The following is a 25,335-nucleotide window of genomic DNA, read 5'->3' on the forward strand; positions in this document are numbered from 1 at the left end:
GCAAGATGAAGGAAAAATTAATCAATGCATTATTCATGGTAAAATCCATCGCAGTACAATAATAATGTGTTGCATTCAATAGATTACTTCCATTACTCATCCCCTGGTGTCTCTATTTTATTGTAAGGACAGAAAAGTTGGCCCCCGGCCGTTGTTCTACTACTCCAACTAAACACAGGTGAATATTGCAAGGCCAACTGAAAGTGGGCCAATACTCGACTGGTGGGGTGGGAAGGAGAAGAATAGCGCCCCTTATTCTGTCTAGGTTGCGTGCAGATTATTCCAAGATACTGTAGCTTAATTTAGTGCAAATTTGTAGTCAAACCAGATTAAAAAGCCTAAATTAGCCACTTTTGTTGTGTTACAAATTTGTAGCGGATGGTTGCCAAGTGAAACCAGATGTAAACAAACCCTGGTATCACACGAGAAAAAGTTTAGTTCTTTTCTTAGAATTAGAATGAGTGATTCTACTGCATGTCGCTCTACCAGCTGTAGGTATGTTGACATTCTTTTTTTTTATCCATACTAGAACAACAAGAAAGTTATTTCCAATTTAGTGCTCAGATTTGATCTTAATGTTTTCTAAGATTTGGGGCACACTTACCTTGATCTGCCAATGCCAATTACGAGAGTAACTATTAGATAATAGTGAGTATTTTACGTTACCCTATATGTCCATGGTACTTGACTGGTTTTCACGATACATCACCGAAACATCCAGGAGCAAGTCAAACCTCTGCAACGTGAGGAACTCTGAAACCTCTGTAGAACAGATTTAGAGCTTCTGACTCTTGTTTTAATGTTTTCTATTCATCTATTGCACTTGTGTAACAGGTTTAACCAAATAAGTTAAGTGTATTGATATTGCTTGACACTTGTTTCACTTTGCATGACTCCTGCAGAACTAACCACTCTGCAGACTGGGGGGTTAAAAAGGGGTCCCACATGGGACCAGATGGTTTCTCACCAATCCACGTAACGTTTATTAGTTTAAAGCTGTGCTGCGCAAGACTTGCGTGGAAAAATACACCTGGCTTTTCAATCTAAACCGAATGAAGGGGACTCAATGAGGAACGCCATCCTATAGTTGCTGCTGTACTATTTTAGCCAAATGATTTCTACTAACTGCTTCATGTACAAACAGAAAATGTTTCGGATAAACGTCAGAAGAAAAAATATGCATGTAACCAGAACTACAACGAACAGCTGCCTCATCCTGGAAACACTTCCTGAACAGCAATGCTAAATGACGTAATCCTGATAGTGGCACGGTCAAGCACAAGAAATAAGGGTCTGATGCATTGATGATCCTGGATCTACAGCGTCTCGTCAGCTCTTGCCACTGTCCCATTTCTATTTAAAGCTGACTCGTGTAAAGACGTCAAGAAGAAAAAACAACCCACCTCTTGCAGCATTGCGTAGCAATACTGTATTCTTGTATTTCTGTTCAGTATTGACTTGTCATATAATACATGATGATTGACTTTTTTTTTGCAGTGGCTTCAACCAATGTATGGTGCATGCGGATAAGCAGTCAGGCAACAAACCAGCATCGCGATCGGCCTGCTGAGTCCGACGTGCCTTGAAACCGCAGGACTCAAAGAGGCGAGCAGCCCCCTCTGTGGTCTCCTATCTCCCAACTGACTCATCGACACATCTGGGCCTAAGTATACGGGGCTCTCTTGCCCCAGGGGCACTTGGGAAAATGAGGGATAATTAGCGTTAGTTGACTTTAATGAATGGCTTAATGTTGTGTTTCATTTCTGATGAGACAAATATAAAGCTCAGCACTTATCAAAGGGAATTCCTGAAAGCCCGCCACTGGTGTGGGTATGTTTGTTTTTTGTAGTTGTTGTGTGCATTGGGGCGAGGCAGTGCGAGCTGAAGATAGCTGCAACATGTGAGGGAGTGACTTAAAATGTGACCGCAGATCCGAAGATGAGGAAACCTTTTGGGACGTACAGTAGCAAATCCATCATCCTAACTGGGGAAACACTGCGAATGTGAACCCTTTTATCTGTGCCCAAAGAGAGCATAGCCAAAGCGCTACACTTTCATTGCTTCTATATGGAGATGAGGCCTCTGTGAGGACTTTGATCTATCCCATAATTCCTACAAGCTGTGCTATTAAACAGGAAGTGTGTCAGAGCTGATAGCCATTCATCCTGGCTTCCAATCATCAATCATTTTGAACATGCACACAGGATCCAGCACAGTCATTTCTCGTATTGAATCTACGGCGTCAGTTTTCATATTTCACATGAGCTTGAGAGGAGCCTCTCATCTACTATTTAAATTCCTCTGCACTGATAATGATCGCCTGCTTCTACAGCTCAACAGATTTCATTATTTTGGTGCCGTAAAAAGGAAAACGCTGGAATGCATCTACTTCTAATCACGTTTGCCACATCTTTTGAGTAATAGCATGAAACACAGTCACTCCACTGGATCTTGCCAATCATCTTCTGTCTATGTAAACTTGCACCACCCCAGGATTAACTCTATACTTTTAAAAGCACTCCTCATGTTGATCCAGAGACAGGAAAAGCACATCCTGCAATGAGGGTGACCTCTTCACACCACCTTTAAACAAATATTTGTTGCCGTTTATTATTTATCTGAGAATGTGAATCTGCATTTTCATGAAACATAAAGTATCTACTGAGTGAAGTTCCCATGAGCCTCTAAGTCTTCACAAACCATTTATTTGCATTATCCACATGGCTCACTTTAAGGAGAAGAATAATATGGTTGTGTTAACACAGCCATGCGATAAGGTGAGCTGGGGGGGGGGGGTCTGCACTCGTGTGGGGCCATATGGTGGTGGATGAGGAGTTTGTGAATGCAATGAAGTACTGAGACTGTGTACTTTTAATAATCATATTCCAAACCTTTTTTTTGTCGTAATGTCAAAATTAAAACAACCTTTGTGAAACTATAGAAACCAAAATGAAAGCTAAGCTATCAAGTATTACACTCTACTATACCCTTTCATACATGAGCTATGCTGCTTCTCCATTTCTTGATTTTTTGTTTAATGGTTTCACATTACACTTCAGCATTTCGACTTATAATCCATCTGAAAATAACAATTATTTCATGAAATCCACCAGCAATATTGCTGTGCAAACAGACAGCCTGACAGGCATAGTGACTGTGAATAAGCGAGGGGGGGGGGGGGGAGACAGGGTGTCATAGCTAAATTAAGCTGGAACCATGTGTGATCCACACAGTCGCCACCACCGCTGTGCATGCATACAATGTGTTCTGCTACACGAGGGCGTTTGGCATGCGTGGTGATGTGCGTGCGAACATCACACTGTCCATTCTCCCATTCTACCTGGTCTGCATCCTCCTCGGCTCTGTGGAGCTGCGAGGGGACAAGGATCGCAGGATATAGGAGGAAATTGTCCGACATGATTCCCTCTTTATATTTCATTTCTTCGCAAGCCCTTTTATCCTTACTTATTTCTATCGGGAAACCCCAGGAGGAAATCCCTCACATGTTTGGCCATGGAGCACAACTGTCCCAAAGCAGGGCCAGACCCTAATGAGTGAGGAGCCAAGCTAAGTCAGACAGGCTTAGACACCACAACAAAGACAGGGGCCATCAGGATCATGCTGCAATCCCTGTGCAATGGCCAGTGATGAGGGAATGAAGTCTGACCGGCGCTTTTTGTTTTCTTTGATTGTTCAAACTAACTCTCAAAGGGCACGGTTGTTCATTCAGTCTCCTGCGATGATCCATCAGACTGCTCATATTTTTGATAAAAATAGTTCATTGGTTCACAGCAGAAGAAAGGGGGGGGGGGGCTGTGTTTGATGTTCGCTGAGCTTCTGTTGCACGCGGGAGAGAGGTAGAGCCAATTCAGAAAGGGCTTGATCCTCTCTAAGGCCTGTGCTGCATCAAACACTTGTCAAACTCTGGGCAGAAAGACAGCTGAGTGGCTCCAACAGATCTGATCACAGACGCTGGCCATGAGAGTCACCAGCACTCAGCTCCTCTAACCAGGCACGGCGTCAATAATCCACCTCCACGTCGCTAAAACACTAACAGAGGCCTTTGGGGTATATGTGACACATCGTCTTTGTGGGTTGCTGTTTTGTGTGTGTAATTACGGTGGAATTTCAATGGTCGTTTCATGGTCTCACCTCACCGAGGACCTGTTTGCGTACTCCAGAAGGAGTCTGCATCTGGCAGCGATGTGGCACGGAAGAAGAACCTAATCAAATCAAAGGATGTCCAAGCCTAAGAAATGTCTCGGGACCTGTCGGGTCTCGGTTCCTGAACCCACACCCAGGGGGAAGGAGCGTTTCCATTTGAAGAGACTGGATATGGTGCCTGCAATCGGTGGTGTCGTCGCACCAACCACTCAATCATGGCTTGAGACTTTCCTTGATGCTCTGTACTTGCAACGCTTTCCTTAGGAGTTGGTGCCATATCAATTTATAAGGTGATAATATGTCAGCGTTGTTTTAACAGTTCTGCGCCTCTTTAATTGTGCCACATTGAGTTGTTTCGAGTGTCTTAGCTGGTCTTGCTGGAATTCTGCAAAGTGAGAAAATGTGTGAAGGTTTGTGCGACTATTTGCTCATTTGCAATGAAATTGCTAACCTCTCACCTTAGTGTTTTTGTTTTTCACATTGATGGAAATGTAGTGCTCCATAATCCTTGGCAGGTTGGCTGTGGGCCCTACTTATCACTATAATGGCTATGCTTTTAGCCTGCATTGCCCTGTAGTCGTCACTGCTAGCTTGCACACACACACACACACACAACACCCAGCAAAAGGCCGGCAGGCCTATACTTGCTGCTTTGTTGTGTCTGCACGTCTGTACAGTGGGTCCACGCTCAGGGACTGGAGTGGACCTAAAGTCACACCAAGAGAGGAGACTCTTGCGGTTGAGCCAGTGCAACTGTGTACCAGATGTTTTCAGGCTCCCCCATGCGGTTCCTCGCCCTCCTTCTTTTCTCCTCCAGCCAGACCACTCGAGAGGTTTGAACCCGAGTACATGCTGTCTCGGGCAATGTGTTCCACGCAAACACGTCCTCCTCTCAGACACGCACGCTGTTCCACAGACAACACTGCGGCACGATACGTGATGCAGGGGAGAGAGAGAGGGTCAAACGCGAGACGGGCAAAGAAACTGGAAACCATGCAGGGTGAAAAAAAACAGATAGTGCGGCGACTTGTTCTTTCTGTGAGGTCTGTTTTACTGTTTACCGGTGTCTATTACATGTGTCTCACACACGCTCGCCTGGATATGGGCGCCGGTAAGCGTGTGTCTCTATATGGACCCTCAACTGCATGGTGTAGTGTGGATGTGGATAATAAAGAATGTGTGGCTCAGGTGGCCGGCAACAAGGCAGACAAAGACGCACAAACGAGCAGATCCCCACCAGTTAATTAAGGTTATCTAAATGTGAGGTGAGGAAGCCTGACATAGGAGCCGCTAATTATTGATACAGGCATTGGATGTTCTTTAAGTGAGAACAAACAGCATGCATTTCAGCATCGAGAACAATGTGCAGTCCTTCCCTCACACTGCACCCACCATTGTGAAGGAGCATCTAAAACTCCATACCACTGGAGCCCCCTCCAAATCCATTCGAATGAAACTTTTAAAGCACAGCGAGCAGATTTCATGACATGTTTTACAGATCGCCACCCCTGTAGCTGTCCCGTAAAATCGTCTCACACCCCACTGTATCGATTTCTATGAACTGCCCTCTAATATAAAATGAGGAACAATTCTCCAGATGGTGGTCAGAAGCAGACCGCCATCGTTTCACAAGAGAACATCCAAGTCTTGGGATATTTTCTTACAGCCCAAAAAGAGCTGTATGCACAAGTTAAGGTCTGCTTGGAAGATCCCATCGCAAGCTGTTCCCATCCATCCTTGTAACGACACATAGCGTGTCTCCAAAGGCGTAAAAAATCAGAGGGCGAAACAGCACAAACTCTCCATTCGCCAAAGGTGTGCTTTACAGCCCCGACCGTGTCCGTGTATATCAGCCCATATACTGCGCAGTGGGGGGAAATAGCTCCCGTTTGTGGACCATGAGAACATTTCACTTCTGTACATTATTGCCCCCTCCTCCTCCTCCTCCTCCTCCTCCTCCCCTCCAGTTTGCTGCCACTTTGTATGTTTGTGCTCGTCTGTTTTTGATGGAGCTGTTGATGTCAACCCATATGCTCCATTTCCTCTGCCAGATGACAGGAACGGAAGCTTGCAACCAACACAGTGCCTCCTCTTTAACAAACCCACACTGAACTATATCTACTGGGGGGGGGGGGTACACTGGGTTTCAAAAGTTGAAACAAATCATTTATCGCAGGTTTCGTAAAACAGGTTGTCGCCGTGGCTGAGTGCGAACATCGAGCTTCCGCCGATGCTCTGGCTGCGAGACAGACGTCTGTTCATCGCGGAGCAGAAATACATCCACATCAGCCTGCCTGGATTTATTGCGAGACGATTACTACCGTTGCACGCTTCACAATAAAGTAAGTCAAAGAAATAAGACTGCTGCTGCATCTAATACAAGAGTCTACAAAAGGCAGATCAGCAAAACCGCAACTCAACTCATCCAAAGAGTGTGTGTGTGTGGGGGGGGGGCACTCACACCCCTCCTCTTTCTTCCTGCTTGGTAAAGACCAGATGATAATAATGTGGAGTATGGAGCCCCAGTGGGCGATGCTGACCCCTCCTCTTCCACCAGTCCCACCCCCCCTCCTCATCTTTGAAAGGCCTCCACATGTTTATGGCTCATGCCTGTGGTATGACGATGGATGCTCCATATAAAAGCAGGAGGGACCATGGGGTGTTTCAAATATTGCTCTCTGAAGACAGTTGCTGACAAAATGACAGCAGTTATATTTATTTTTGGTCAGATAGCAGGGGTACTTAGTGGGAAGTTAGTCAGAAACCCCCACCCACCCAACCACCTCCTTCTCCTATCGTCATAGCCCCCCCTTGTAAAGGATGTACCTATAGGGCAGAGACATCCAACTGCCTCCTATGATAGAAAAAAAGAAGTAGGAAACAGGCAACAAAATAAACCAGAGGCTTGGCCTGAGTATATCACCATAAAACGAGTGCTGATTGCTGGTTCAGACGTGAGCCCCCGATAATCACTTTTATCCAGTTCGGAGAAGATATGAAACATCAGTGCAGAAATGAGAGGGGAAAAGGAAAAACAAATATGGGCTAGCTGAAACAGAACTTGTGCTAATTTGCGACTGTGACCGCAGGAGTTACCATAACCGCCGTTGGCATTGGGATGCTGGAGACCTGGCCAAGGCAATGACAGGTTGATGTCTCTTTCCTCTTCAACCATGCTCCTATTCACTCCAGCGCAATGCAATGCAAATATCACCTTGCGCACACTTCATAAAGAAGCAACCACCTAGGTTTTGGCAGCGTTTAATGAAGTAAATGAATGATGGAAGTGTGTGCAGCGGGAGATGGTGGTGGGCTGACCCTGTCGGACAAAAGCCCAGGCCCCGTGTCCAGACGGCAAAAGACGCCATGGCAGTTCTGAGGCCTTCTCACCAGCTTCTCTGTCAACCCCCATGGAGCAGCCTTATTAAATGAAGATTAAGCTGTGCCTCCCCACCGTCACAATAAGCTGCAGTGTAAGGCACACATAATCACTATGACAGGGTGGCTGCCAATTTGAGACCTCCTCCTGTCCTGGGAAAACGCTCCTCACTTCGCTCCTGCCGACGGGACGAGCTGATCCCAATTGTCGGTTATATTGCGTAAATCCTTCCGCTGTGGCATAAATCAGAGTGGGACATGTCCCTTCTTAAAGTCCTGACTTCCCATAGAGGACACCCAGGGAACGTAATAAGATCAGAACATGGAGGAAGAGAAGAGCAATGCTCTGTTTTCAAAATGCTTGAGGTCAACTTCACAATGGCAGCCCAAGCAGAGCTCAATTGCTATTTGGCTCGACCTGAAGATCTTCAGCAATGACGTGAAAATGTTCAATCAAATAGCCACAAGTTTAAAGGGAGCCTCCTTTGCCTTTCCATCAGGACAAAAACTGTCCTGGTGGAAGGACGGCTACGTCTGACAGAAGCACATCCAGAACTGTGTTTGGATGTCAGGTTTCCAAGCCAAACACAGGCCAGACTTAAATGCGATCCCGCTGAGTGCATAACTCAAATGCTCAGAAGTGAATGGTATCTTTCGCCAGAGTTTAAGCCCCCTTGGCTCGGCGAGTATAAACACCAAAATTGTGTGTCACTCCCTCCTCTTATGTGCACATGCAACTTCTTGCTTGTGCACAAAATCTGGCAAGAAATTGTTTGGTAGATCAGAGACGTGGAGCACAGCAGAAAAGGTGGTTCCGCTTCCTCCGGAGCAGATTTGAGGTAAACGCTGTTTCTAAATGCGTTGGTTTACAGGAGCACAGACTTCGGAGCAGATGGTTTGCAGGCATGAGGACCAGGAGGTCCACAGCAGAGCAGATTCACCACAGAACCAGGCTGGTCTCAGACAGACCTGGCATGAATCCCACCAGTCAACCAAATCCACATGGCTCTGGTTGATCCAGGGCAGACCTGGGTTCACTTTGGTCCTCGGCACGAGATTGCAAGCATTTGTGGGGTAAATTAAACAACTGCCCACCTATCTGTCATGTCCGCTGACCTTAAATACAGACAAAGTCCTTGCAGGGCTTACAGATGTCACACAGAGAAGTAATGGACTGGTATACTGATTTCGGGTGGGTTTATTCCCCTACACAACTGCCACAAAAAGTGGAACGAAACTTTTTTCACAAGGTTTCAAATTGATGGCAGAAGGAACAGATCTGAGCCATCATGGCTGTAATCACTCGTTTTCACAGATACAGACTAAACAAAAAAAAATTTGCGGTGTCTGGATCCAGGTACTCCAAAGAATGACGGGACCGAAGGAGGAGAGAGGGTTTCCTTGGTTACACATATGGGAGGTCAACACTCCCACAAAGGTCTGCAGCTTTAAGTACAAATACATAAACCGAAGGTAACAGGTCATGATTATATGTTCCTCTTTGTTCATTCCTCCTCGCTCAGCTGCTGAATGACTTGCTTCTTTTTCTTTCCTCAAGTCTTCATAGGCTCATAGAAACAGCCAGGGAAACATTTAAAACTGCATGTTTGTGACCTTTGAACTTTTGAAAACAGGTTTTGCAATCGTTGTGTAAACATGCAAAATACAATCCCTCCATAAATAACAGCATCACAGCCCCGCCTAACTTGCAAATGCAGAAAGCATGCAATGGCGAGAATAACGACAACAAAAATCAATAGCGGTTTGTGTGGCCTGATTTGTGACGCACGCGCTCTTCAGTTTACTAATGCTCCACCAACATCAATTTCCTGAACCTCCACTGTGATCGCGTTCAATTTGAAAGTTGCACCAGCAACTCCTGCCCTGGCTGTGTTCTGAGTCGCCTGTTTGCTGACATGTAAACAAGGCCCAAGAGTGTGAGTTTCATGAGCTTGAACATTTCAAGTTGTTTACTCAACAGCTAATGTCAGCGGCGTGGATCAAGCAACTGTTGTTCAAAGATCACAGCGGGGGGGGGGGGGCAAGAGAGGAGGAAAAGAAGGAGCCAAGCAATGGTGTCAGGCATCTGTTTGCAACCCAGTGAATCTGAAGACTGGTTGCTGGGAAATCTCTGCAGGGAATTCCTTAATGGCATCAATATGGAGCAGCCCGGCACTGTGCCGTTACCACAATCCTCACCCCCCCTTGCTCACAAGACAGAGAGGAAGGGATTCCAGTCTGTCCATACTGACAGTGCCGGAGCAGCTATTAATAAATTCTCTTTATTGTTTCGAGGCTGTCCAGAGCACCATCCGGAGGGCCGAAGAGCTTTTTACCCTCAAGGGGATAATGCTATACTGACTGAAGCACACACCAGCCAAGCTGCTCCAGCACAAATCTAATTCTAATTCTGTATTAGTAGAAAGAAAAAGGGAAAAATCCCAATCAATAATGTGCAGTTCTTTAATCTTAGCGCCATTCAAGCAAGCCAAACTATTTAATCACGGATTTAGATTGTTTAAGTGATTGTTTTTCCCCCTCGGCACCTTCCTGCATCTTCATACAAGCCGTTTTCTATTTGAACTGGAGAGCAGAAATGTTCCACAGGAAGTATTTCTTCATGAAATATGACGTTTATTCTGTTTTTAAAGTTTGCTTTACATTTGGATAGAAATAGCTCTTGTTATGCCATTCTGACACATATTCTGTCAGCTGTGTGCAGTCTTTCGCTGTCACTTCCATGTTTTGCTATCAGGACAGTACCCAATCTGTCAAAAAAAAAAGAAGATTCTCAACAAATGAATCCCAGCAATCTGAAAGATATACAACTTGTATTTACACAACTCGTCCTCTTGACATTATGCAGGCATTAATTGCTTGTGCATCTTTATCATGGGAATAGATCTTCGCCAACACAGAGAGAAAAGAAAACAGACCATTTGCATTGTCCTTGCGCTCATCGGCAAAGCTGGGAGATGGGGATCTGTCAATGACATCCAGTGTAATTTAAATACGTGGATATGTAGAAACGCAAGCCAGGATGAGCGGATTTCCATAAATAGCGCGCCATACTAACGTGCTGCTTCCTCAGTCTAATCCACAGCATCGTTATGGTCTGCAGTATAATTCTACGACTCTCCTGAACAATGACGTTAATTGTCTGGTGAGTGATCAATTATATATTCATGTTTTCTTCTGAGTATGAAGTCAATATATTGTGGTTGCAGCTTTGAGTGCATTGGAAAGCCATACGTGAAACGTGTTTAAATTTCAAATGTGCGAAGTACATCATGTTAGCACCAGGTTGGAGCCTTATCAAGAGCAAATACTTTCCTATTAGTACTTTTATCAGGTAGCCTGTCAGGTCACAGACAGGGCGAAGGGAATCCAGAAACATGATTCAGAACCAGGATTAACGTGCCGGAGAGGAGGAACAAGTCACTGACAAGAGGACTGAGCAGAATATAAGTGCAGTGGGGCTGATGAGGAGATGAGCAGCAGGTGTCCAAAGCAGCACAGATGATGTGGATGAGTTGATGACGGGTGTGGCAGGCCGTGTAGCGAGAGTAGAGCAGGAGGGTGGAGCTATGTGCAGCAGGAGCCCCTCCCCTCATTGGACTACGCTGTATTATCGCCCATTTTAATTGAATATTTTACAGTAAGTGGGCCAAACTTTGTCCACTTGTACTGGATCTCCTTACGTTCAACTTCAGATTCTTACATTTTTAAGGTGTGTTCATTTAAAGGTCACATGTTCTACCCTTTTTCCACAAGTTAACGCAGTTCCCAGACACTTGTATGAAATATCTGTGCCACACAAGTTAACGCAGTTCCCAGACACTTGTATGAAATATCTGTGCCAGTCTCTGGTCAAAACCCTAGCAAACAGATGCTGCAGGACAGCGTCCCTCTTTTCTGTCTCAAGCATTCATTGCGTGCACACAATGAATGTGCTTGCATGTGCACGTTCTAACAATGTGAAGTAACATGAACAAAGATTTCAGTAGGTGATTTACAGAACTACACAGGATTGACTGGATGGTTTATTTAGCTGTTTTTGGGTTGATAATATGACCCTAACCCTCCATAATCGTCATGTAGAAACCTGGGAAAAGTGAGTTTTTCATAATATGGGACCTTTAAAGTTAAGGGTATTGCATTTCACTGACAAAGGTGTATGTTTCACTCAAGGTCAAGCGGTTGGTAATTTACAAAACATGCCTAAGTCAGAAATGTACATTTATCAAACCGGCCTTTGCAGCACTTCACGAGCCCATAGAACCCTAAGATCCACACAAAGTGACACTTTTATGCACATCTGAGGCCACTGGTCCCCTGAGACATACCTCAGTCTGTACTAAAAGGCTTACAAAGGCTGAAACAATGGAAAACAGTAGCTTTAGGGTAGGTGGACATGGGGAGTCTGCTGTCAGTTCCTAAAGGTCTGAAGAAGAACGGACCTGCTATGTACACAATTTAGACCTCCTGACAATCCTCCATCAGTGGCTTCATGTTCGTGATAATTAATGGCAGTAGCCATCCTCACCATTGCCAAATTTTAATTAAAGAAGGTCATAAATTTCCTTGGAAAAGGTCAAGCAAGCACAGCAAAGTCTAAAAGCGATGTATGGGGGGGTTGGGGAGAATTTCCCGGACAAACGGGACAGGGCTTTAGGAACTAAATGTGCCATGGAATCACAGTTTCCAACCCGAGCGCAGCAACTGCCTTACTGGTGCTGAAATATGAGAGACTATCCGGGTTTATTTCAAGTTTATTTACTCTTTCACCACTTCAATAATGATCCTCCCATTCAACACGCCAGGCCAAAAATGGAGAAAAAATCCTCGAGGTTAGAAGTTTTTTCTCTCTTTCTGCTAAACAATGTTTTTCTTTTTTTGACAGCCTGAGTGATTATCTGCCACTGTAATTGCTTCCTTATTTGGTGAATTAAATATTTACACTTGGCCTATCCTAATCCAACCGTTTGGGAAAGATGTAAAAGTAGGCTACATTGAGGGAAAGATATTCATTTCAAAAACACTGCTAACTGGGGCCATCACCCCAAATGGTGTGTTTTGGGACCGTCTGAGAGAAATAGTTTACTTTTAGGGGAAAAAAATATTTCCCTTGCTGAATTCACACACAGAGAAATTCCAGATTTGACTTCTCATTTAATGGCCTGACATCCACGCTGTGTGCACGGCAAATATCTCCCCAAGTGACTGGAGAAAACAGAGACGGCCATTGAGGAAACCTGCAGAGCATACTTTGAAGAATTCCATGAAGGAGAGCAAGGGAGATGGGAGGGGGGGGTAAACCGAAGTAAAAGAGCTGGCTTGAACGAGGCTGCTATGGAAAAATACAGATATTTCATGCATGGAAATGCCACAGCACCCCTTAAAAACAGAGGGTAAAAAAAAGAGCAGAAGGATTACATGAAACAGGTGGAACTCCGAGAGAAGGAAAGAGTTCTCCTGTGGGATACGTGGGCTGTTTTCTTTAATATTCACCAGAGTAGTGTGAAGTGAGCATGGATGAAGTTGGGACTGACTGACAGAATATCTCTCACACATCAACATATGGTGATATAAAAAATCCTTACCTCTCCTGCAGTGCCTCATAGCCATTTTGCACATCCTGGACTCAGCAATGGTGGGACAGGGTATCGTGTCCTTGGGTGGTTTCTTTACAATGTGTCGCGTCCGGGTCTCCAGACCCCACTTATAGCCGCAGGTTTTGTTTCTCCTGGTGCAGGCTCCCCATTCGCTCCACTGTCCCACCTCACAGCCTTCTGCAGAAACACGCAGAAACAGTGACATGCAATGAAACCATTTACGGGCCACTGGAAGATCCCAGGTCAAGTCTTAATACGGGGCGAAGGAGCTTTACTGGGGTCCTGTAACCTCTGTGTGTGTGTGTGTGCGTCCAAAGCAAAAGGCTTGGCTTTCCACATCCAGAGTGAGCAGGCCAACAGACAATTAAAAGGGAAATGTCGGTGGGAAAGGCTATTGTTCTTATTCGCTTGACTCTTTACTTTTCACATACCTCCACACTCCATGGTGTCCTCCAACGGGGCAAAACCCTCAGGGCACTTGTCGAAGCAGCGGCCTTTGTGCAGATAAAAACCTGACTTGCACTTGGTGCAGAAGTCTTTGCTGAAGCAGGACTCACAGTTCTCTATCCTGCACCCTGGAGGAAGACAGGGAGAAAGAGGAGACTCATCACAGTCGAAGAAAACCGTCTCATCTGGAGTTGATCGAAAGCTGAGGGGTTTGGGGAATGGGGTTCTTGAAAGGATTAGACTGTCTCATCCACACACACAAAAAAAAAGTCATTGATTCCTTGTGAATCATTTCTCTCTGGGGCTCAAATGCATTTCCAGAATCTTGTTTTGCCTGATTATTTTTGTCTTTCATCTTCGTGCTCTTGTTTCGAGTGGGAGAAGCAACAGTGTGAAATGCAAAAGTGGATATGGTTGGTGGACAATTGTTAGTCTGACCTCTTTCGACAGACTCTTGCGCCGACAGTCAACGGCCCGGATACAAACACGCACGCTCACGTTTTACCAACTAACGTGTGTGTGTGTGCAGCAACAAGACAGATCCAATTAAGCTATCTCATCACTGCAGTGACATTTTCATCGCTGAGGAAGTCAGTTTTCCTTTCAGTGTGAATGGAATGACTCATGATCCAACTGTTGGCCAACTCCACGGATCCTTTAAGGTTTGGCTCGATGACGAGTGGATAGAGGTCGGTTAGGAAAAGGGAGGCGTGTTCAACAACCTCGCTATACAGACGCTGGTGCATTCGGGCAACAAAGATAACACCCACACACCACACCCTGGTGCTGCACTTGACACACTGCGGCACTTTTGCAAATAGCACATCAGGCGGGGCCAAATTACAACGACACACACCAGCGGGGCGAAGCGCAGGCCCACATGATTAGAAGGAGCCTTCTGGAGCTGTTTAATTTATGATGCTCCTCAGAAGCTCTATGTGGCCCTATTGCCCAGCAGGCTCGCTGGGAATCACCATCAGTAGCCTGCAGATCACTGTCCAGCCCTGCTCGCTCCCGAGATACGGTGCCATCTGCCCCTCTGATTGCATCTCCCACAAGGACGCAACCGCTCATTAGCGCATGCGCATTGCACGCGTGAAACTGCTCTACTGTGATTTTCCACATGAGAGCAACAGAGGCTGAGGGCCGCTCTTTTATCTCGTGACCCTTGGAAGGCCCGGGGAAGAGAAGGTTCTCACAATCACACCCCTTAATTACGCCATCTCCAGCTAACCATCAGGCCTCCTCCTCGACATTCCTCCAAAACGAGGGGGGTCCCTCCCCGCGCTCCACTTTGAACCCTAAAGTATGGCCTTTGCCCACTCACTCTGGTCTCACGCTTTCCAGACCAGTCTAAACAAACCATGGACACACACACTCGTACATGCACAGCACACACACACACACACACACATACCAATCATATATGTCTGAAGACAGAGCCACAGCAATCAAGCTGTTGTCCACATTGCAAAAAAAGGTGCATAAACCAACCATAAATCACCAGTCCCAAAATTTTCTGCATTTTCACAACCTTCTTATGTTATTAAGTAAAATCTGTAGAGATTTTAGTGTGAAATTAGTCTGAGAGACGTGCAAATACATTTTGCCGTCTCTTTTTCTTTAATTCTCTCATTCACTTTTCTGTGGCTTAAAATGATTCCATCATGGATGGGTTTGATGCACAAGGAGTGGGCTAACAAATCACATCACCAAGCTAATTGATAAGCACAAAACTGTATTTCACCCCTCACACTCCCTAAGGCATGTCATCACCTGGCAGAGTAAAAGATCCCAAACAAAAAAAAATAAAAGAGCAAAAGCAGGAACACAAACAGCTGGTAGTACTCTGAAGCTGTTGTGCAATCTTCAGCTATTGACAGTGAATATGAGCAAGATGTGTGAAATACTGCAAATGTGAAGCACCGGGATTTTAATCAAAACATCAAGATGGGGCTCAAATGCCTGGAAACCATGTTTCCTAAGTAGCAGGTAAGGAATGATGTTGCTCTGACATGGAGGAGCTGGATGGCACCGTGGGAGTTAGAATGCAGGGAGGGAGGCAAAGCTGGAGGTTAGAGGTCACCAGAGAACGCAGCGGGTTCGAAAGAGATGACTGTGACAGGAATTTATCCTTCGGTACAGTTATCTGGAAAAAAGGCTATCTGGGACAAGCAAAAGGCTATCTGTGACACATGGAGCAGCTCCATCACCGTGGTCGCTGGCCGAGTCGGCAGCTTGTCCAGAATCAGATACGTACAGGGGAGCGGGTTCATTCTTCCTGCGGGATTAACCTCTGGACCACCTTTAAAGTCTTCGTCGAGGTGCCTTGGGGAGGCTAATGAGAAATAATGAGGTCATCAGATCCTATTGAAGGTCCAGTGTTGCTGGGACTTAAATGTATTATCATCATTATCTCCAAGCCTGGTTCTGGCTGTGAGTTAAATTATGAGCACGGCACGGGGAGCAAAAGCCTGACGCTTGAATTCTGAGAGGGATTTCAAAAATTGTCAGTGAAGTGACTGAGGGAGTACCGGTTACACCGTTACACCGCTTGTTCCTTTTTTTTTTGCTGCTTGTTGATTTTACACGTAATTTTTTTTGCATTTGGAGGTCAAGTTGAGAGATTGTTCAACAGACCTGTGATTAAAAGCTGCATGCTTGGTGGATACCAAGCTTCCTGCCATGCTCTGGATGGAGATCTCATTGGTTGTACACTTAAAAGCATCATGTCAGCTGTTCTGCACTCTAACAGCACCATGTAAACTTACTCTGTTTATTTACTTTAACATTCACTTGTAAAACAGCCCTTTTGTGAAGGTTAATCCATTTCTCGTGTTGCACTTCATTTTATCTGAAGTGGAAGTGGGTTACCCGCCGATTTGAGACTATAAAGCTCCCCCAGAAAGCTCGTAAGACCTGATGTTGAGCAGCAGAAGTGTCCATGTCGTAAAAGCCCTGGCAGCAGGAAGGGGGAAAACAAGCCCTATTTTTCCATTCCTTTGCATCCAAGCTGAGGCGAAAAGCTCTGACCTACTCTCAAGGCCCCCGGTTTGGCTGACATGGAAGCTCTGGCTTGCTCGCTGCCACCCAGCCATGTCATGTGGAGTTGTGGATGGCAGAAGTTCACGTCAAAAGCCAGCGCTGCCACGCACTTCCCAGCTCTCTCCGTGTTTTCCCACATTGCTTTCATCTTCACGAGCTGGTGTCCAGCGAGGTGAAGCAGAAGCACTGCGCCTGTCAATCAGCATCTCCCAGAAAGAGACGAGAGATGACAGACGTGCCAGCGATCCTCCCAACTCGTCCAATCCAAGAAACACAGTCTGTGACATTCTCAGACATGCTCCTTGTATTTCTGCTCAGTGCCGGTTTGGTTGGTGTGGTGGCTCTCTGGTGTATTGTCATATTAAATATGTAAAGTAGTAAGCTGTGATGATTACACAGCCCTTCACAGGCCAAGAGCAACTGGTCTTTCGTTGGTTAGACAGCAATGGAAACACCCACAGCTTCAGAATATGAGCAAGAAAGAAATAGCAAGGATGAGAAAGGCGGAGAGGCAAAGCAGGAGCGAGTTGCTGCTGCGGCCACCTTAAGATCGTTAGGCGTCTTTGCAGAGCCTTCATATCAATTTGGCTGAAGCTCATGATGCAAAGCCGTTATCTATACCTGGAATCCAAAAAAGTCTCATGATGCACTTTAACTAGCACAATCTTGGAAAATCCAATCACTTTCTACTTCAAGGCCTAATTTGTTATGACAAAGCATCGGGGGGGGGGGGGGGGGGGACAGTGGAATTTGGTAACAATTTGAGAAGTAGACCAAAAACCTAAATCCCGATCGGCATCCCCCCCCAAAAAAAAAATCACCTTTGACAGAAGAGTCTCTCATAGCACAAGATGCTGAAACTGAAGGAGCTTTGATATTTAATCCGTGCTTCCAGGATATTGGCAATGTCAGGTCTTGATCCAAATGTTTTTGTTTTTTTTTGTTTCGCAGCAAAGACAGCTGGGATTTCGGCTGCTGCACTGGGAGGAGGCAACTGGGATGGTGTGCTGTTTAGTAGATGGGAGTCCAGAGGGAAGACATCTTCAGTGCAGCCCTGCTTTTACACTGACCCTCTCAGCACTTTCTCTCCTTTAAAAGACAGTTCAGATTCTGGTGTGGGGCCTCTACTGGACAGCTGATAAGAGCCCATCGGCCACTGAAGTTACAGCCTACGGTTTGTGGTTCATATCTGCCCACCTATTAGCTGCTGACAAGGAGTTCCTTCAAAGCATGGACCCGGAAATATTACATGTGTACATGCAGAACGGTATTGCGCAATAAAGATGCATTGCTCAGGAACTGGCCACAACTCAGTATTATTGAAACAACTTTGGCTTCAGGTCTCTGGATTCCAGCTGAAGTGCAGCTGTAAATATAATTCAATTTATTCTATATTGCAGAAACCCTAGCCTCAAATGTGTTTTTATTTTTATTTTTGGGCTCTGGCTATATTAGCTTCTGTCTATTATGTGGATAATGCTTTGTGAGCCCCTTCAGAAAAGTGAGGTTTCAGTCTGGCTTGTGTTTTCCTTTACCAAAGGAGTCCGCAGCAACAAAAAAAAAACTTAAATAAGATAAGATCACACAGACAAACTCTGCTGTAATAATAAGCAGCTGTTCCCGAAGCACTTCCAGAGACTGTGTTTAAAAAGCCCACGATAACAGAGATGTAATGCTACGTTCCAGAAACCAGGAGCACACGACAGCTCTGATCGTACCCAACAGAGAGACCCTCACTGCCATTTGACCACCGTGTCAACTCACAAAGAATATTCACTGGCCTGTCAATCAGCTCACAATCCAATAAAATATCCATTTACGGAGGTTGGACGTGAACTTTTTTAGTTTAAAAAAAATGACATTCGTAGAGCAGCTGAAAATGAGGTTTAAATAGGAAACTGGATTAGTGAGCCATGACTGAAGCAGCGATCACATCAAAGTAGATCACTCTCTAAGGTCTGATGTTACGTGACAATGCGAGATGTTGTTCTATGAGCAGTTGGTATGGAAAATAAATCAGATTAACTTGCCACATATCAAGATCGGTTAAAGTCAAAATGGACCCAGTCTAAGGATACAAGCGGTTGGGGTAGCAGGGTTAAAGTGAAAAAATAAATAAAAGAGGCTTTTCACCACAGAACAAGATGTCTTTCTCCTCCACCTTTCTCTGAGTCATGAAAACAGGGTGAAATGACGGTTATTGCTTAAAAGCAGCCCTCTGTGATCACATCAGACCAAATGACACATCAAATGACATAGCTTGAGTTTATTTGCTAAAAGATCTTCATGCCAGGTAAGAATAAATCCATCTGTGTCTGACAATCAGATTATTTTAAAGTTTCATTTATCTGGTCTCCTCTGTATAAAGAAATATACTGATCTTATCTAATACGGCACCTTCAAAGCTCCAGAACCTCTACAGAAAACCTGCATAGGAAGCAGATCGGCTCGGTAGTCGTCTCAAACCAGATCAACCCAATGTCAAATTGTGTAAAGTTTACTTTCCACATGGATGTAAAAACTGTTTTATGGTGGCGTAGAACCGGCAATTGCACAACAACCAACTTTGTTAACACAGGCTACCATAATTTTTATCACATGGGGTGCCCATATTACCGAAAAGAGGACAGAACATAAATGTGGTACAAACATATTCAGCATTTTATCATTCTAGAATGGACGGGGAACTATAATAGCTATACAAAAAATTGTGTTCTTGAAACATATTCGTCAGGATCCAAGCATAACTGTTGCTACAAGAGTGAGAATGGAATCCACTGGTCATTTATCATTGGGGTCAACAATAGCTTTTGAACTGATAACATGGATTGTCTCAGTATAGAGTCCGGATGAAAGGCAAGGTATGTGTTTAACAGCATTAGATAATGGTATATTGATTAGATGAACCATGAATAAGGTCATGTCCTCACAGTGTCTCCCAAATGCTTCCTGAGTGTAGACTAAATGATAACTCGTGCCCAACATCCATGTAAAACAGCATCTAAGTTAAATATATATGTGTGTGTGTGTGTGTGTGTGTGTTTCTTTTTTCTTTGTAGAAACATCATGCAACAGCCTGTCAACTCAATGCAAAGAGGATGTAAAAGCTTAACTAGAAACCAAGCTCATGGCATGTTAGGAATCCACAACTGTTGAATTAGGACCTGACACTAATGAGGAATCACTGGTTGCCCCTGGTTACCCTGCTACCATGGCATCAATCAAAGTTGGCTGGCATTAGTTTTCCCATCATTTTCTATTTTTTTATCCACAAATGGAGCAAATAGATGCGCTTGAATTTCCGGTCGCTCGTGATTGGGAAAGCAGAATTACTTCTCTCTTTTTTTTTTATTCCTGTGGTTGCTACATGCTCACAATGTTGAGCCGAAAGGTCCACACAGCCTCCTCTGGGGCTCCACTTTAGTGCATCTGTCAAAGGGGTTTGGCTCAGGGGCCCAAATGAGTTCAAGTTCCTTTCTGTTTTCATATGAAACACTCAGCCAACACCTCGGGCTCCGTGTAAACCCATAAAGGCTCTCTTTCTCCCGCTTCTCCGTGTTAAAACAAGGTTATGAGACTGGGGTGCCGCATACGGAGCAGGGGGAGACATTTCATTAATTGGATGTTAGAGTTTCTCTTTAACAAGAATCACGAGGACGTTTCAATCTTTCATTGTTATTGTTGGAGCTTTTCTAACAAAACACGAATGTAATTCAGAGTGTGTGAGATTTGAGTGTGGACTGTTTCAAGTTATTAAACCAAAACAAATTCAGACTGGCGAAAGAATGGAACTGTATCAAGTCTAGAATGAGATCATGTTTGCCTTCCTCATAAAAACCCTATTCATTTTAAAGGTTAATATTTCATCTTGTTGGTTTTTAATGCTTTGTTTCGTCCTCATCAAGCGTCAATGAACCCGCAGCAATAGGTGGGGAATCCATTACTGGCTTTTTGCTCAAGGTCAAAAACTGCTATCGTCAGTGGACTAAAACATTTCACGCTGCCAACAAAACGAAAGTGTCTGTTGAAGGTTTTAATGCCTTAATGCTACCATATAATCATCTACGCACGTCCGACAGTATTGAATGACTTCATATGATGATACAAATGAGGATGGAACCTTCAGTGCACCGAGATTTGAGCATCCTGATGACGACAAGATTGTCGGTTCTGCAAGGGCAACAGTCGTGTCAAAGGGAAATGAGAACCCCGCTCTCACGCTAGCTGGATTTTTACAGACAAATCCTAAGGGAGGCGCGGCTAAGATGAGCGTCCACTGCTCGCATCCACCTGGGTGACCAGATGAGCCGTACAAATCGTAAGGTATGTGTGTCTCCCCTCTGGATAACGGACAATAAATCATGTGTTACGGGGAAAGGGGTCAGTCCAGGGAATGTGTGTCTTGGGAACTTGGGAAGACGGGCTGATGGGGGGGGGGTGTTGGGGAAAGGAGGAGAGATTCAGCGTTATTGGATTTGGAGGGGTAGACAGGGTGGGTTAAATAAGATAGGTAGGGCTTACTGGAGCACATGTTGAGTTCGGGGCTGCGCATGCCGTAGTATCCTGCCGGACAGTCATGCAGACACTCTCCGTACTGCCGCATCCTCTCCCGCCGCAAAAACAGGAACAGTTTGGGCTGGCAGTTTACACAGCCGTTGTCCCTGGAGCACACCGAGCAACCTTTACAGATGGGGTACGCTCCATAGCTCGCTGCGGGATAAACACAGGGGAGAAAACAGCAGCAAGGTTAGCTGGGTGGCTTTAAATATGAAAGGGTGTCAGCCCCCCCCCACAAGCACAAAACCTTTTTTTTATATAAACATGCAGGTGTTTCAACAATTCTCACGATTCCAACAAGAAACGGTTCGAGGTTAGGGGGTTAGGCTGTCTATTTCTGCCTCTCATACATCGAGCATGGGGAATTGTCTTGAATGCTTCCTACATGGTGTATGATGATGATGATGATGAAAACAAAATTAGAGCCAGCCGTGGGTTTCTATTCTGTAACAGTATGTACCGCAATTACTATCGATCACATCATCACTAATCTGTGGATGACGTCACCCAAAGATAAGAACCAGGTGAACTTCAACCAACTGGGCTGAACAGGAGAAGACAGCCAGAGACAATCTATACACAAATCCACAGGACATTCTATCATTCATGGAAAATGTGTTCAAGTAACTTGTAATTCGTGCAAACTCTGCCTCTCCTCTCCTCTCCTCTCCTCTCCTCTCCTCTCCTCTCCTCTCCTCTCCTCTCCTCTCCTCTCCTCTCCTCTCCTCTCCTCTCCTCTCCTCTCCTCTCCTCTCCTCTCCTCTCCTCTTCTCTCCTCTCCTCTCCTCTCCTCTCCTCTCCTCTGCTCTTGGCGGCAGCAGACAAAGGAGACATTAAAAAAAAGAGTCCGTTCCACAATAAGGACACTTTAACCTCCATGTCCCGGTAGCAGGGAAATATCCCTCGGCAAATTCAATCCATTCAAACAAGAGGCACTTGGGTTGATGCGAGCCAGATCTTAAATATCACAAACTAAACGACCTTCCACAGAGCAATAGAACATTGTGCTGCAAAACTGGCCAAGCCCTCGGTGACGGAGCGTAGCCTACGCTACTGAGGGCCCAGCTGCTGCTCAATGTTACACATATTGGACTTCTCCAAGCAGATACGTCCCGATTAAAGTGAGCGCTAAGTGAACCCAGCTCAAGCATCAGTTTGTAATCACGTGGAAAATCGGTCAGCCGGATGTAGCACTCGTCCTTTTTCACATCTTATGTCGGATTGCTGGGAGGCTTCGTGGGGGGAACGCCGACTGCACTCCTTCTGCTGAGGCGGAGCAGACGGACACGTGGTTAAGTGCTAATCAGAATGTTTCTCTGATGAGCTGGAGAGATGAGGCCGACAGCGGCACCAGATCGATCAGCGCAGCCCCAGGGTGTGCCTTTCATGCCTGGTCGTCAAGCAGGATGGTTACCGCTCACCGCCAGTCTGTCGGTGAGGCACGAAGGAGAAATGAAAACGCTGCATTGTGCCTGGCTTTGGCTCCTTTGATGGAAAGTTGTATCCTTGCTCTTTGGACACAGGTGTTGCTAACTAGGCTTACAATTTTACAAGAATATAGAGTGCATTTTTTTTTTACGGCTTCCTGATTTTTAAATAATAAATGTGTGAACTAAAATATGCTATAAAACATTTTTGAGCCCCTTTCAGGTTACAACTTTGTATGCACCTCATTTTTTTTGTGCCGTCAATCCTTCCATTCAGGAAAGATAAACTGCACCGTTAACCTAAACCTCATTCTGAACCATACATTTATGTGTAGAAAATACACTCTAAATATGTTTACACCAAACTGGTCACATTTGCCCTTTGCCAAACCTGAGCACAAAACTGACAGCAAGGGAAAGACAATTTGGCACAAGTTAAGAAATAACAATAATATAAAAAGGGCCTGTGGTCATCTTAGATCACTGGCCAGTCAATCAGCAGAGACATTATAGTCACTGAAGAATCTCAGCGTGACCCCCCCAGCTCAAATATCGCGCTTACTCCTTGTTGTCAAACATTTGATTTGCTTCGTCGCTAATAAGGCAATGTCAGCGGGATTGAGGATAACCTAGGAACGTCTTGTGCATGCAGAAGATCTCACATCCTGGAATTAGGGTGAGATCGGAGGAAAGGCTGCGCACGGTGGAGGGAATATCGTTCGGTGTGCAGATCTTTGGAGATTAGCTCGTGTGTTTGTGGAGAGGTTTTGAGGGGAAGGAGGGGTTCAGGCCACAGGTATGTCAGGAAGGAGGCTACAGTTTACTGTGTCTGGAGTAGCACGGCCCAATTCACACCCTACACTACCCAGCATAATGACTTGTGCAATTTAAATCAATCCGTCAACCACCAGAAGGTTTCAGCCATTCAGATGGATGGAACGCACATAAGAGTGAGCCTTTGTTGCCAAACTAAAATTGCTGAAAAGGAGCATTTTGAAGAGGCTTGTGAGGAAATACACTCACCTTGCTTTATTGACAAGAATAAAGACAAGACAAGAATATGCATGTATTTATTTATTATACATGCCCAACCTTTAAACTTAGCTCTGTTTTGGTTCTGCACCAAAAAACATGTTCTGTCTGAATTTGGTGTTCGTACAGATGAAGGAAATTAATTAAAATATGTATTTTGTGAGCTTCTGGAAGGTAGTTTTTTGTCATATTCAACAGAACCAAGCACTCGGATTCCTCCAATGTCTAGCTTTTATGTTAGAAGAATCAGCTGCTGGTTTCAGCCGCACAGTTATCGAATAAATGTGCGTTGTATTACTACAGCCTCTCAAGTCCAACTCTCGCCAAAGAGGTGAATAAATGTCAAACTGTTCTTAAACAAAATCTTTTCTGATTATCATCACCTTTAGCATGATTTGACAGCTTGATTAAAAAAAATCCAAGTGTAGATGTAAAATCAATATGGGACGCGGTGAAAAGGCCTCGCGGATCTTCCCTGATTAGGATCCATGTTTGGGAAAGGTTTCGATGTTTGGAGCGTAGTACTTTGATTCAATAGCCATAGGCCTGCCTGGGGGGGGTCTGAAGCATCTTAAGAGCAATCAGGGCTGCATTTATACCCAGCGGAAGGCCAAACTCTCAGGTATGTTTTTATGAGCCCAAAGCAACCGTGACAGAAGGATCTCAAGGCTGTCAAAGTACAAGTGGTCCCACCCACAGCCGGCTAACTTCCTGCCTTCACTGCTACGCATGAAATCGTTCACGTTGACCCAATCCAACTTTCTGCAACCCAAATCCTTCCCAAGGAAAATCGCACATCGTTTTTTGTTCCTTTCAGAGCCCCCGAACTTAACCGTGACAGCGATTTGGACTCTTCGATAAAATGTCTTCTACTTTTACTGATACGTCCTAGAAATTGAAGGATATTATTGGAATGCTAAACATTACAGTAATAGAAGTTTTCTTGCTTCATGAACCAAATGGAAATAGGCAACCCCAAAACATCATGTTGCTAACAAAGGTAGGGTTATGCTTTTCTTTTTTTTATCATCTGCCATAGTTGGTTTCATGTCTTCTTCTAAACTCTCACCTCTTATTGATTTAAAAATAAAAAAATAAAAAAGCAATAAACCAGATATTTATCAGTATTATAAACTGGTGGCACGGAGGTACACAGCAGTCCCTTATGAGATGATAATTTGAATTGGATGCCGGTTTATCCTCTATAATATTGTATTATTTATTATTAACACCAAACTAAATGGAAAATGACAGCACAGAATGGCAACATTATTGTCTGCTCATAACTCGGCAGCGAATTCCAAGCCCAACATTCAGAGGACAAGAGCTTATACTAAAACACAACTGTTTACTAGTCTCACAGTTTTCCTCCATTTCTCTGAGGGACACCGGCATGTACATCTAATAATACAGTCTGAGAATGCGACCAACTGTCGATCGTTTGGAACGATACTCACAGTACGGCCTGTATGAGAGCGTGTGGCACCATCACGTTGCACCACAAGAAACCGATTCAAATGATTCACAACATCTGTACCAACTCAAACGCAGTCTGCTGTGTGGTGAAGAGGCAGCGGTGGCAGAAACCCAAGTCTTGGAGTTACGTGGCACCAGCGGGTCAAGGGGATTTGCACTCTCACGTGGAAAGCATCACATTCACCGGCAGAATT

General features: G+C 44.9%; 1 protein-coding gene across 1 annotated transcript in view; it reads right to left on the bottom strand.

The window, feature by feature from the left end:
* The window catches only part of rspo2 (R-spondin 2), a 42,784-nt gene that overhangs the window by 3,142 nt on the left and 14,307 nt on the right, over positions 1 to 25,335 (bottom strand). The window contains exons 2-4 of the mRNA XM_068760512.1: positions 21,171 to 21,359; positions 13,589 to 13,732; positions 13,146 to 13,334 (exon numbers count right to left, since the gene is read on the bottom strand). Of these exons, the coding sequence (XP_068616613.1) occupies positions 13,146 to 13,334; positions 13,589 to 13,732; positions 21,171 to 21,359 (522 nt within the window). The remainder of the gene's footprint in view (positions 1 to 13,145; positions 13,335 to 13,588; positions 13,733 to 21,170; positions 21,360 to 25,335) is intronic.

The sequence above is a fragment of the Brachionichthys hirsutus genome, chromosome 3 (assembly GCF_040956055.1).
Source record: "Brachionichthys hirsutus isolate HB-005 chromosome 3, CSIRO-AGI_Bhir_v1, whole genome shotgun sequence".
Classification (NCBI taxonomy): Eukaryota; Metazoa; Chordata; class Actinopteri; order Lophiiformes; family Brachionichthyidae; genus Brachionichthys; species Brachionichthys hirsutus.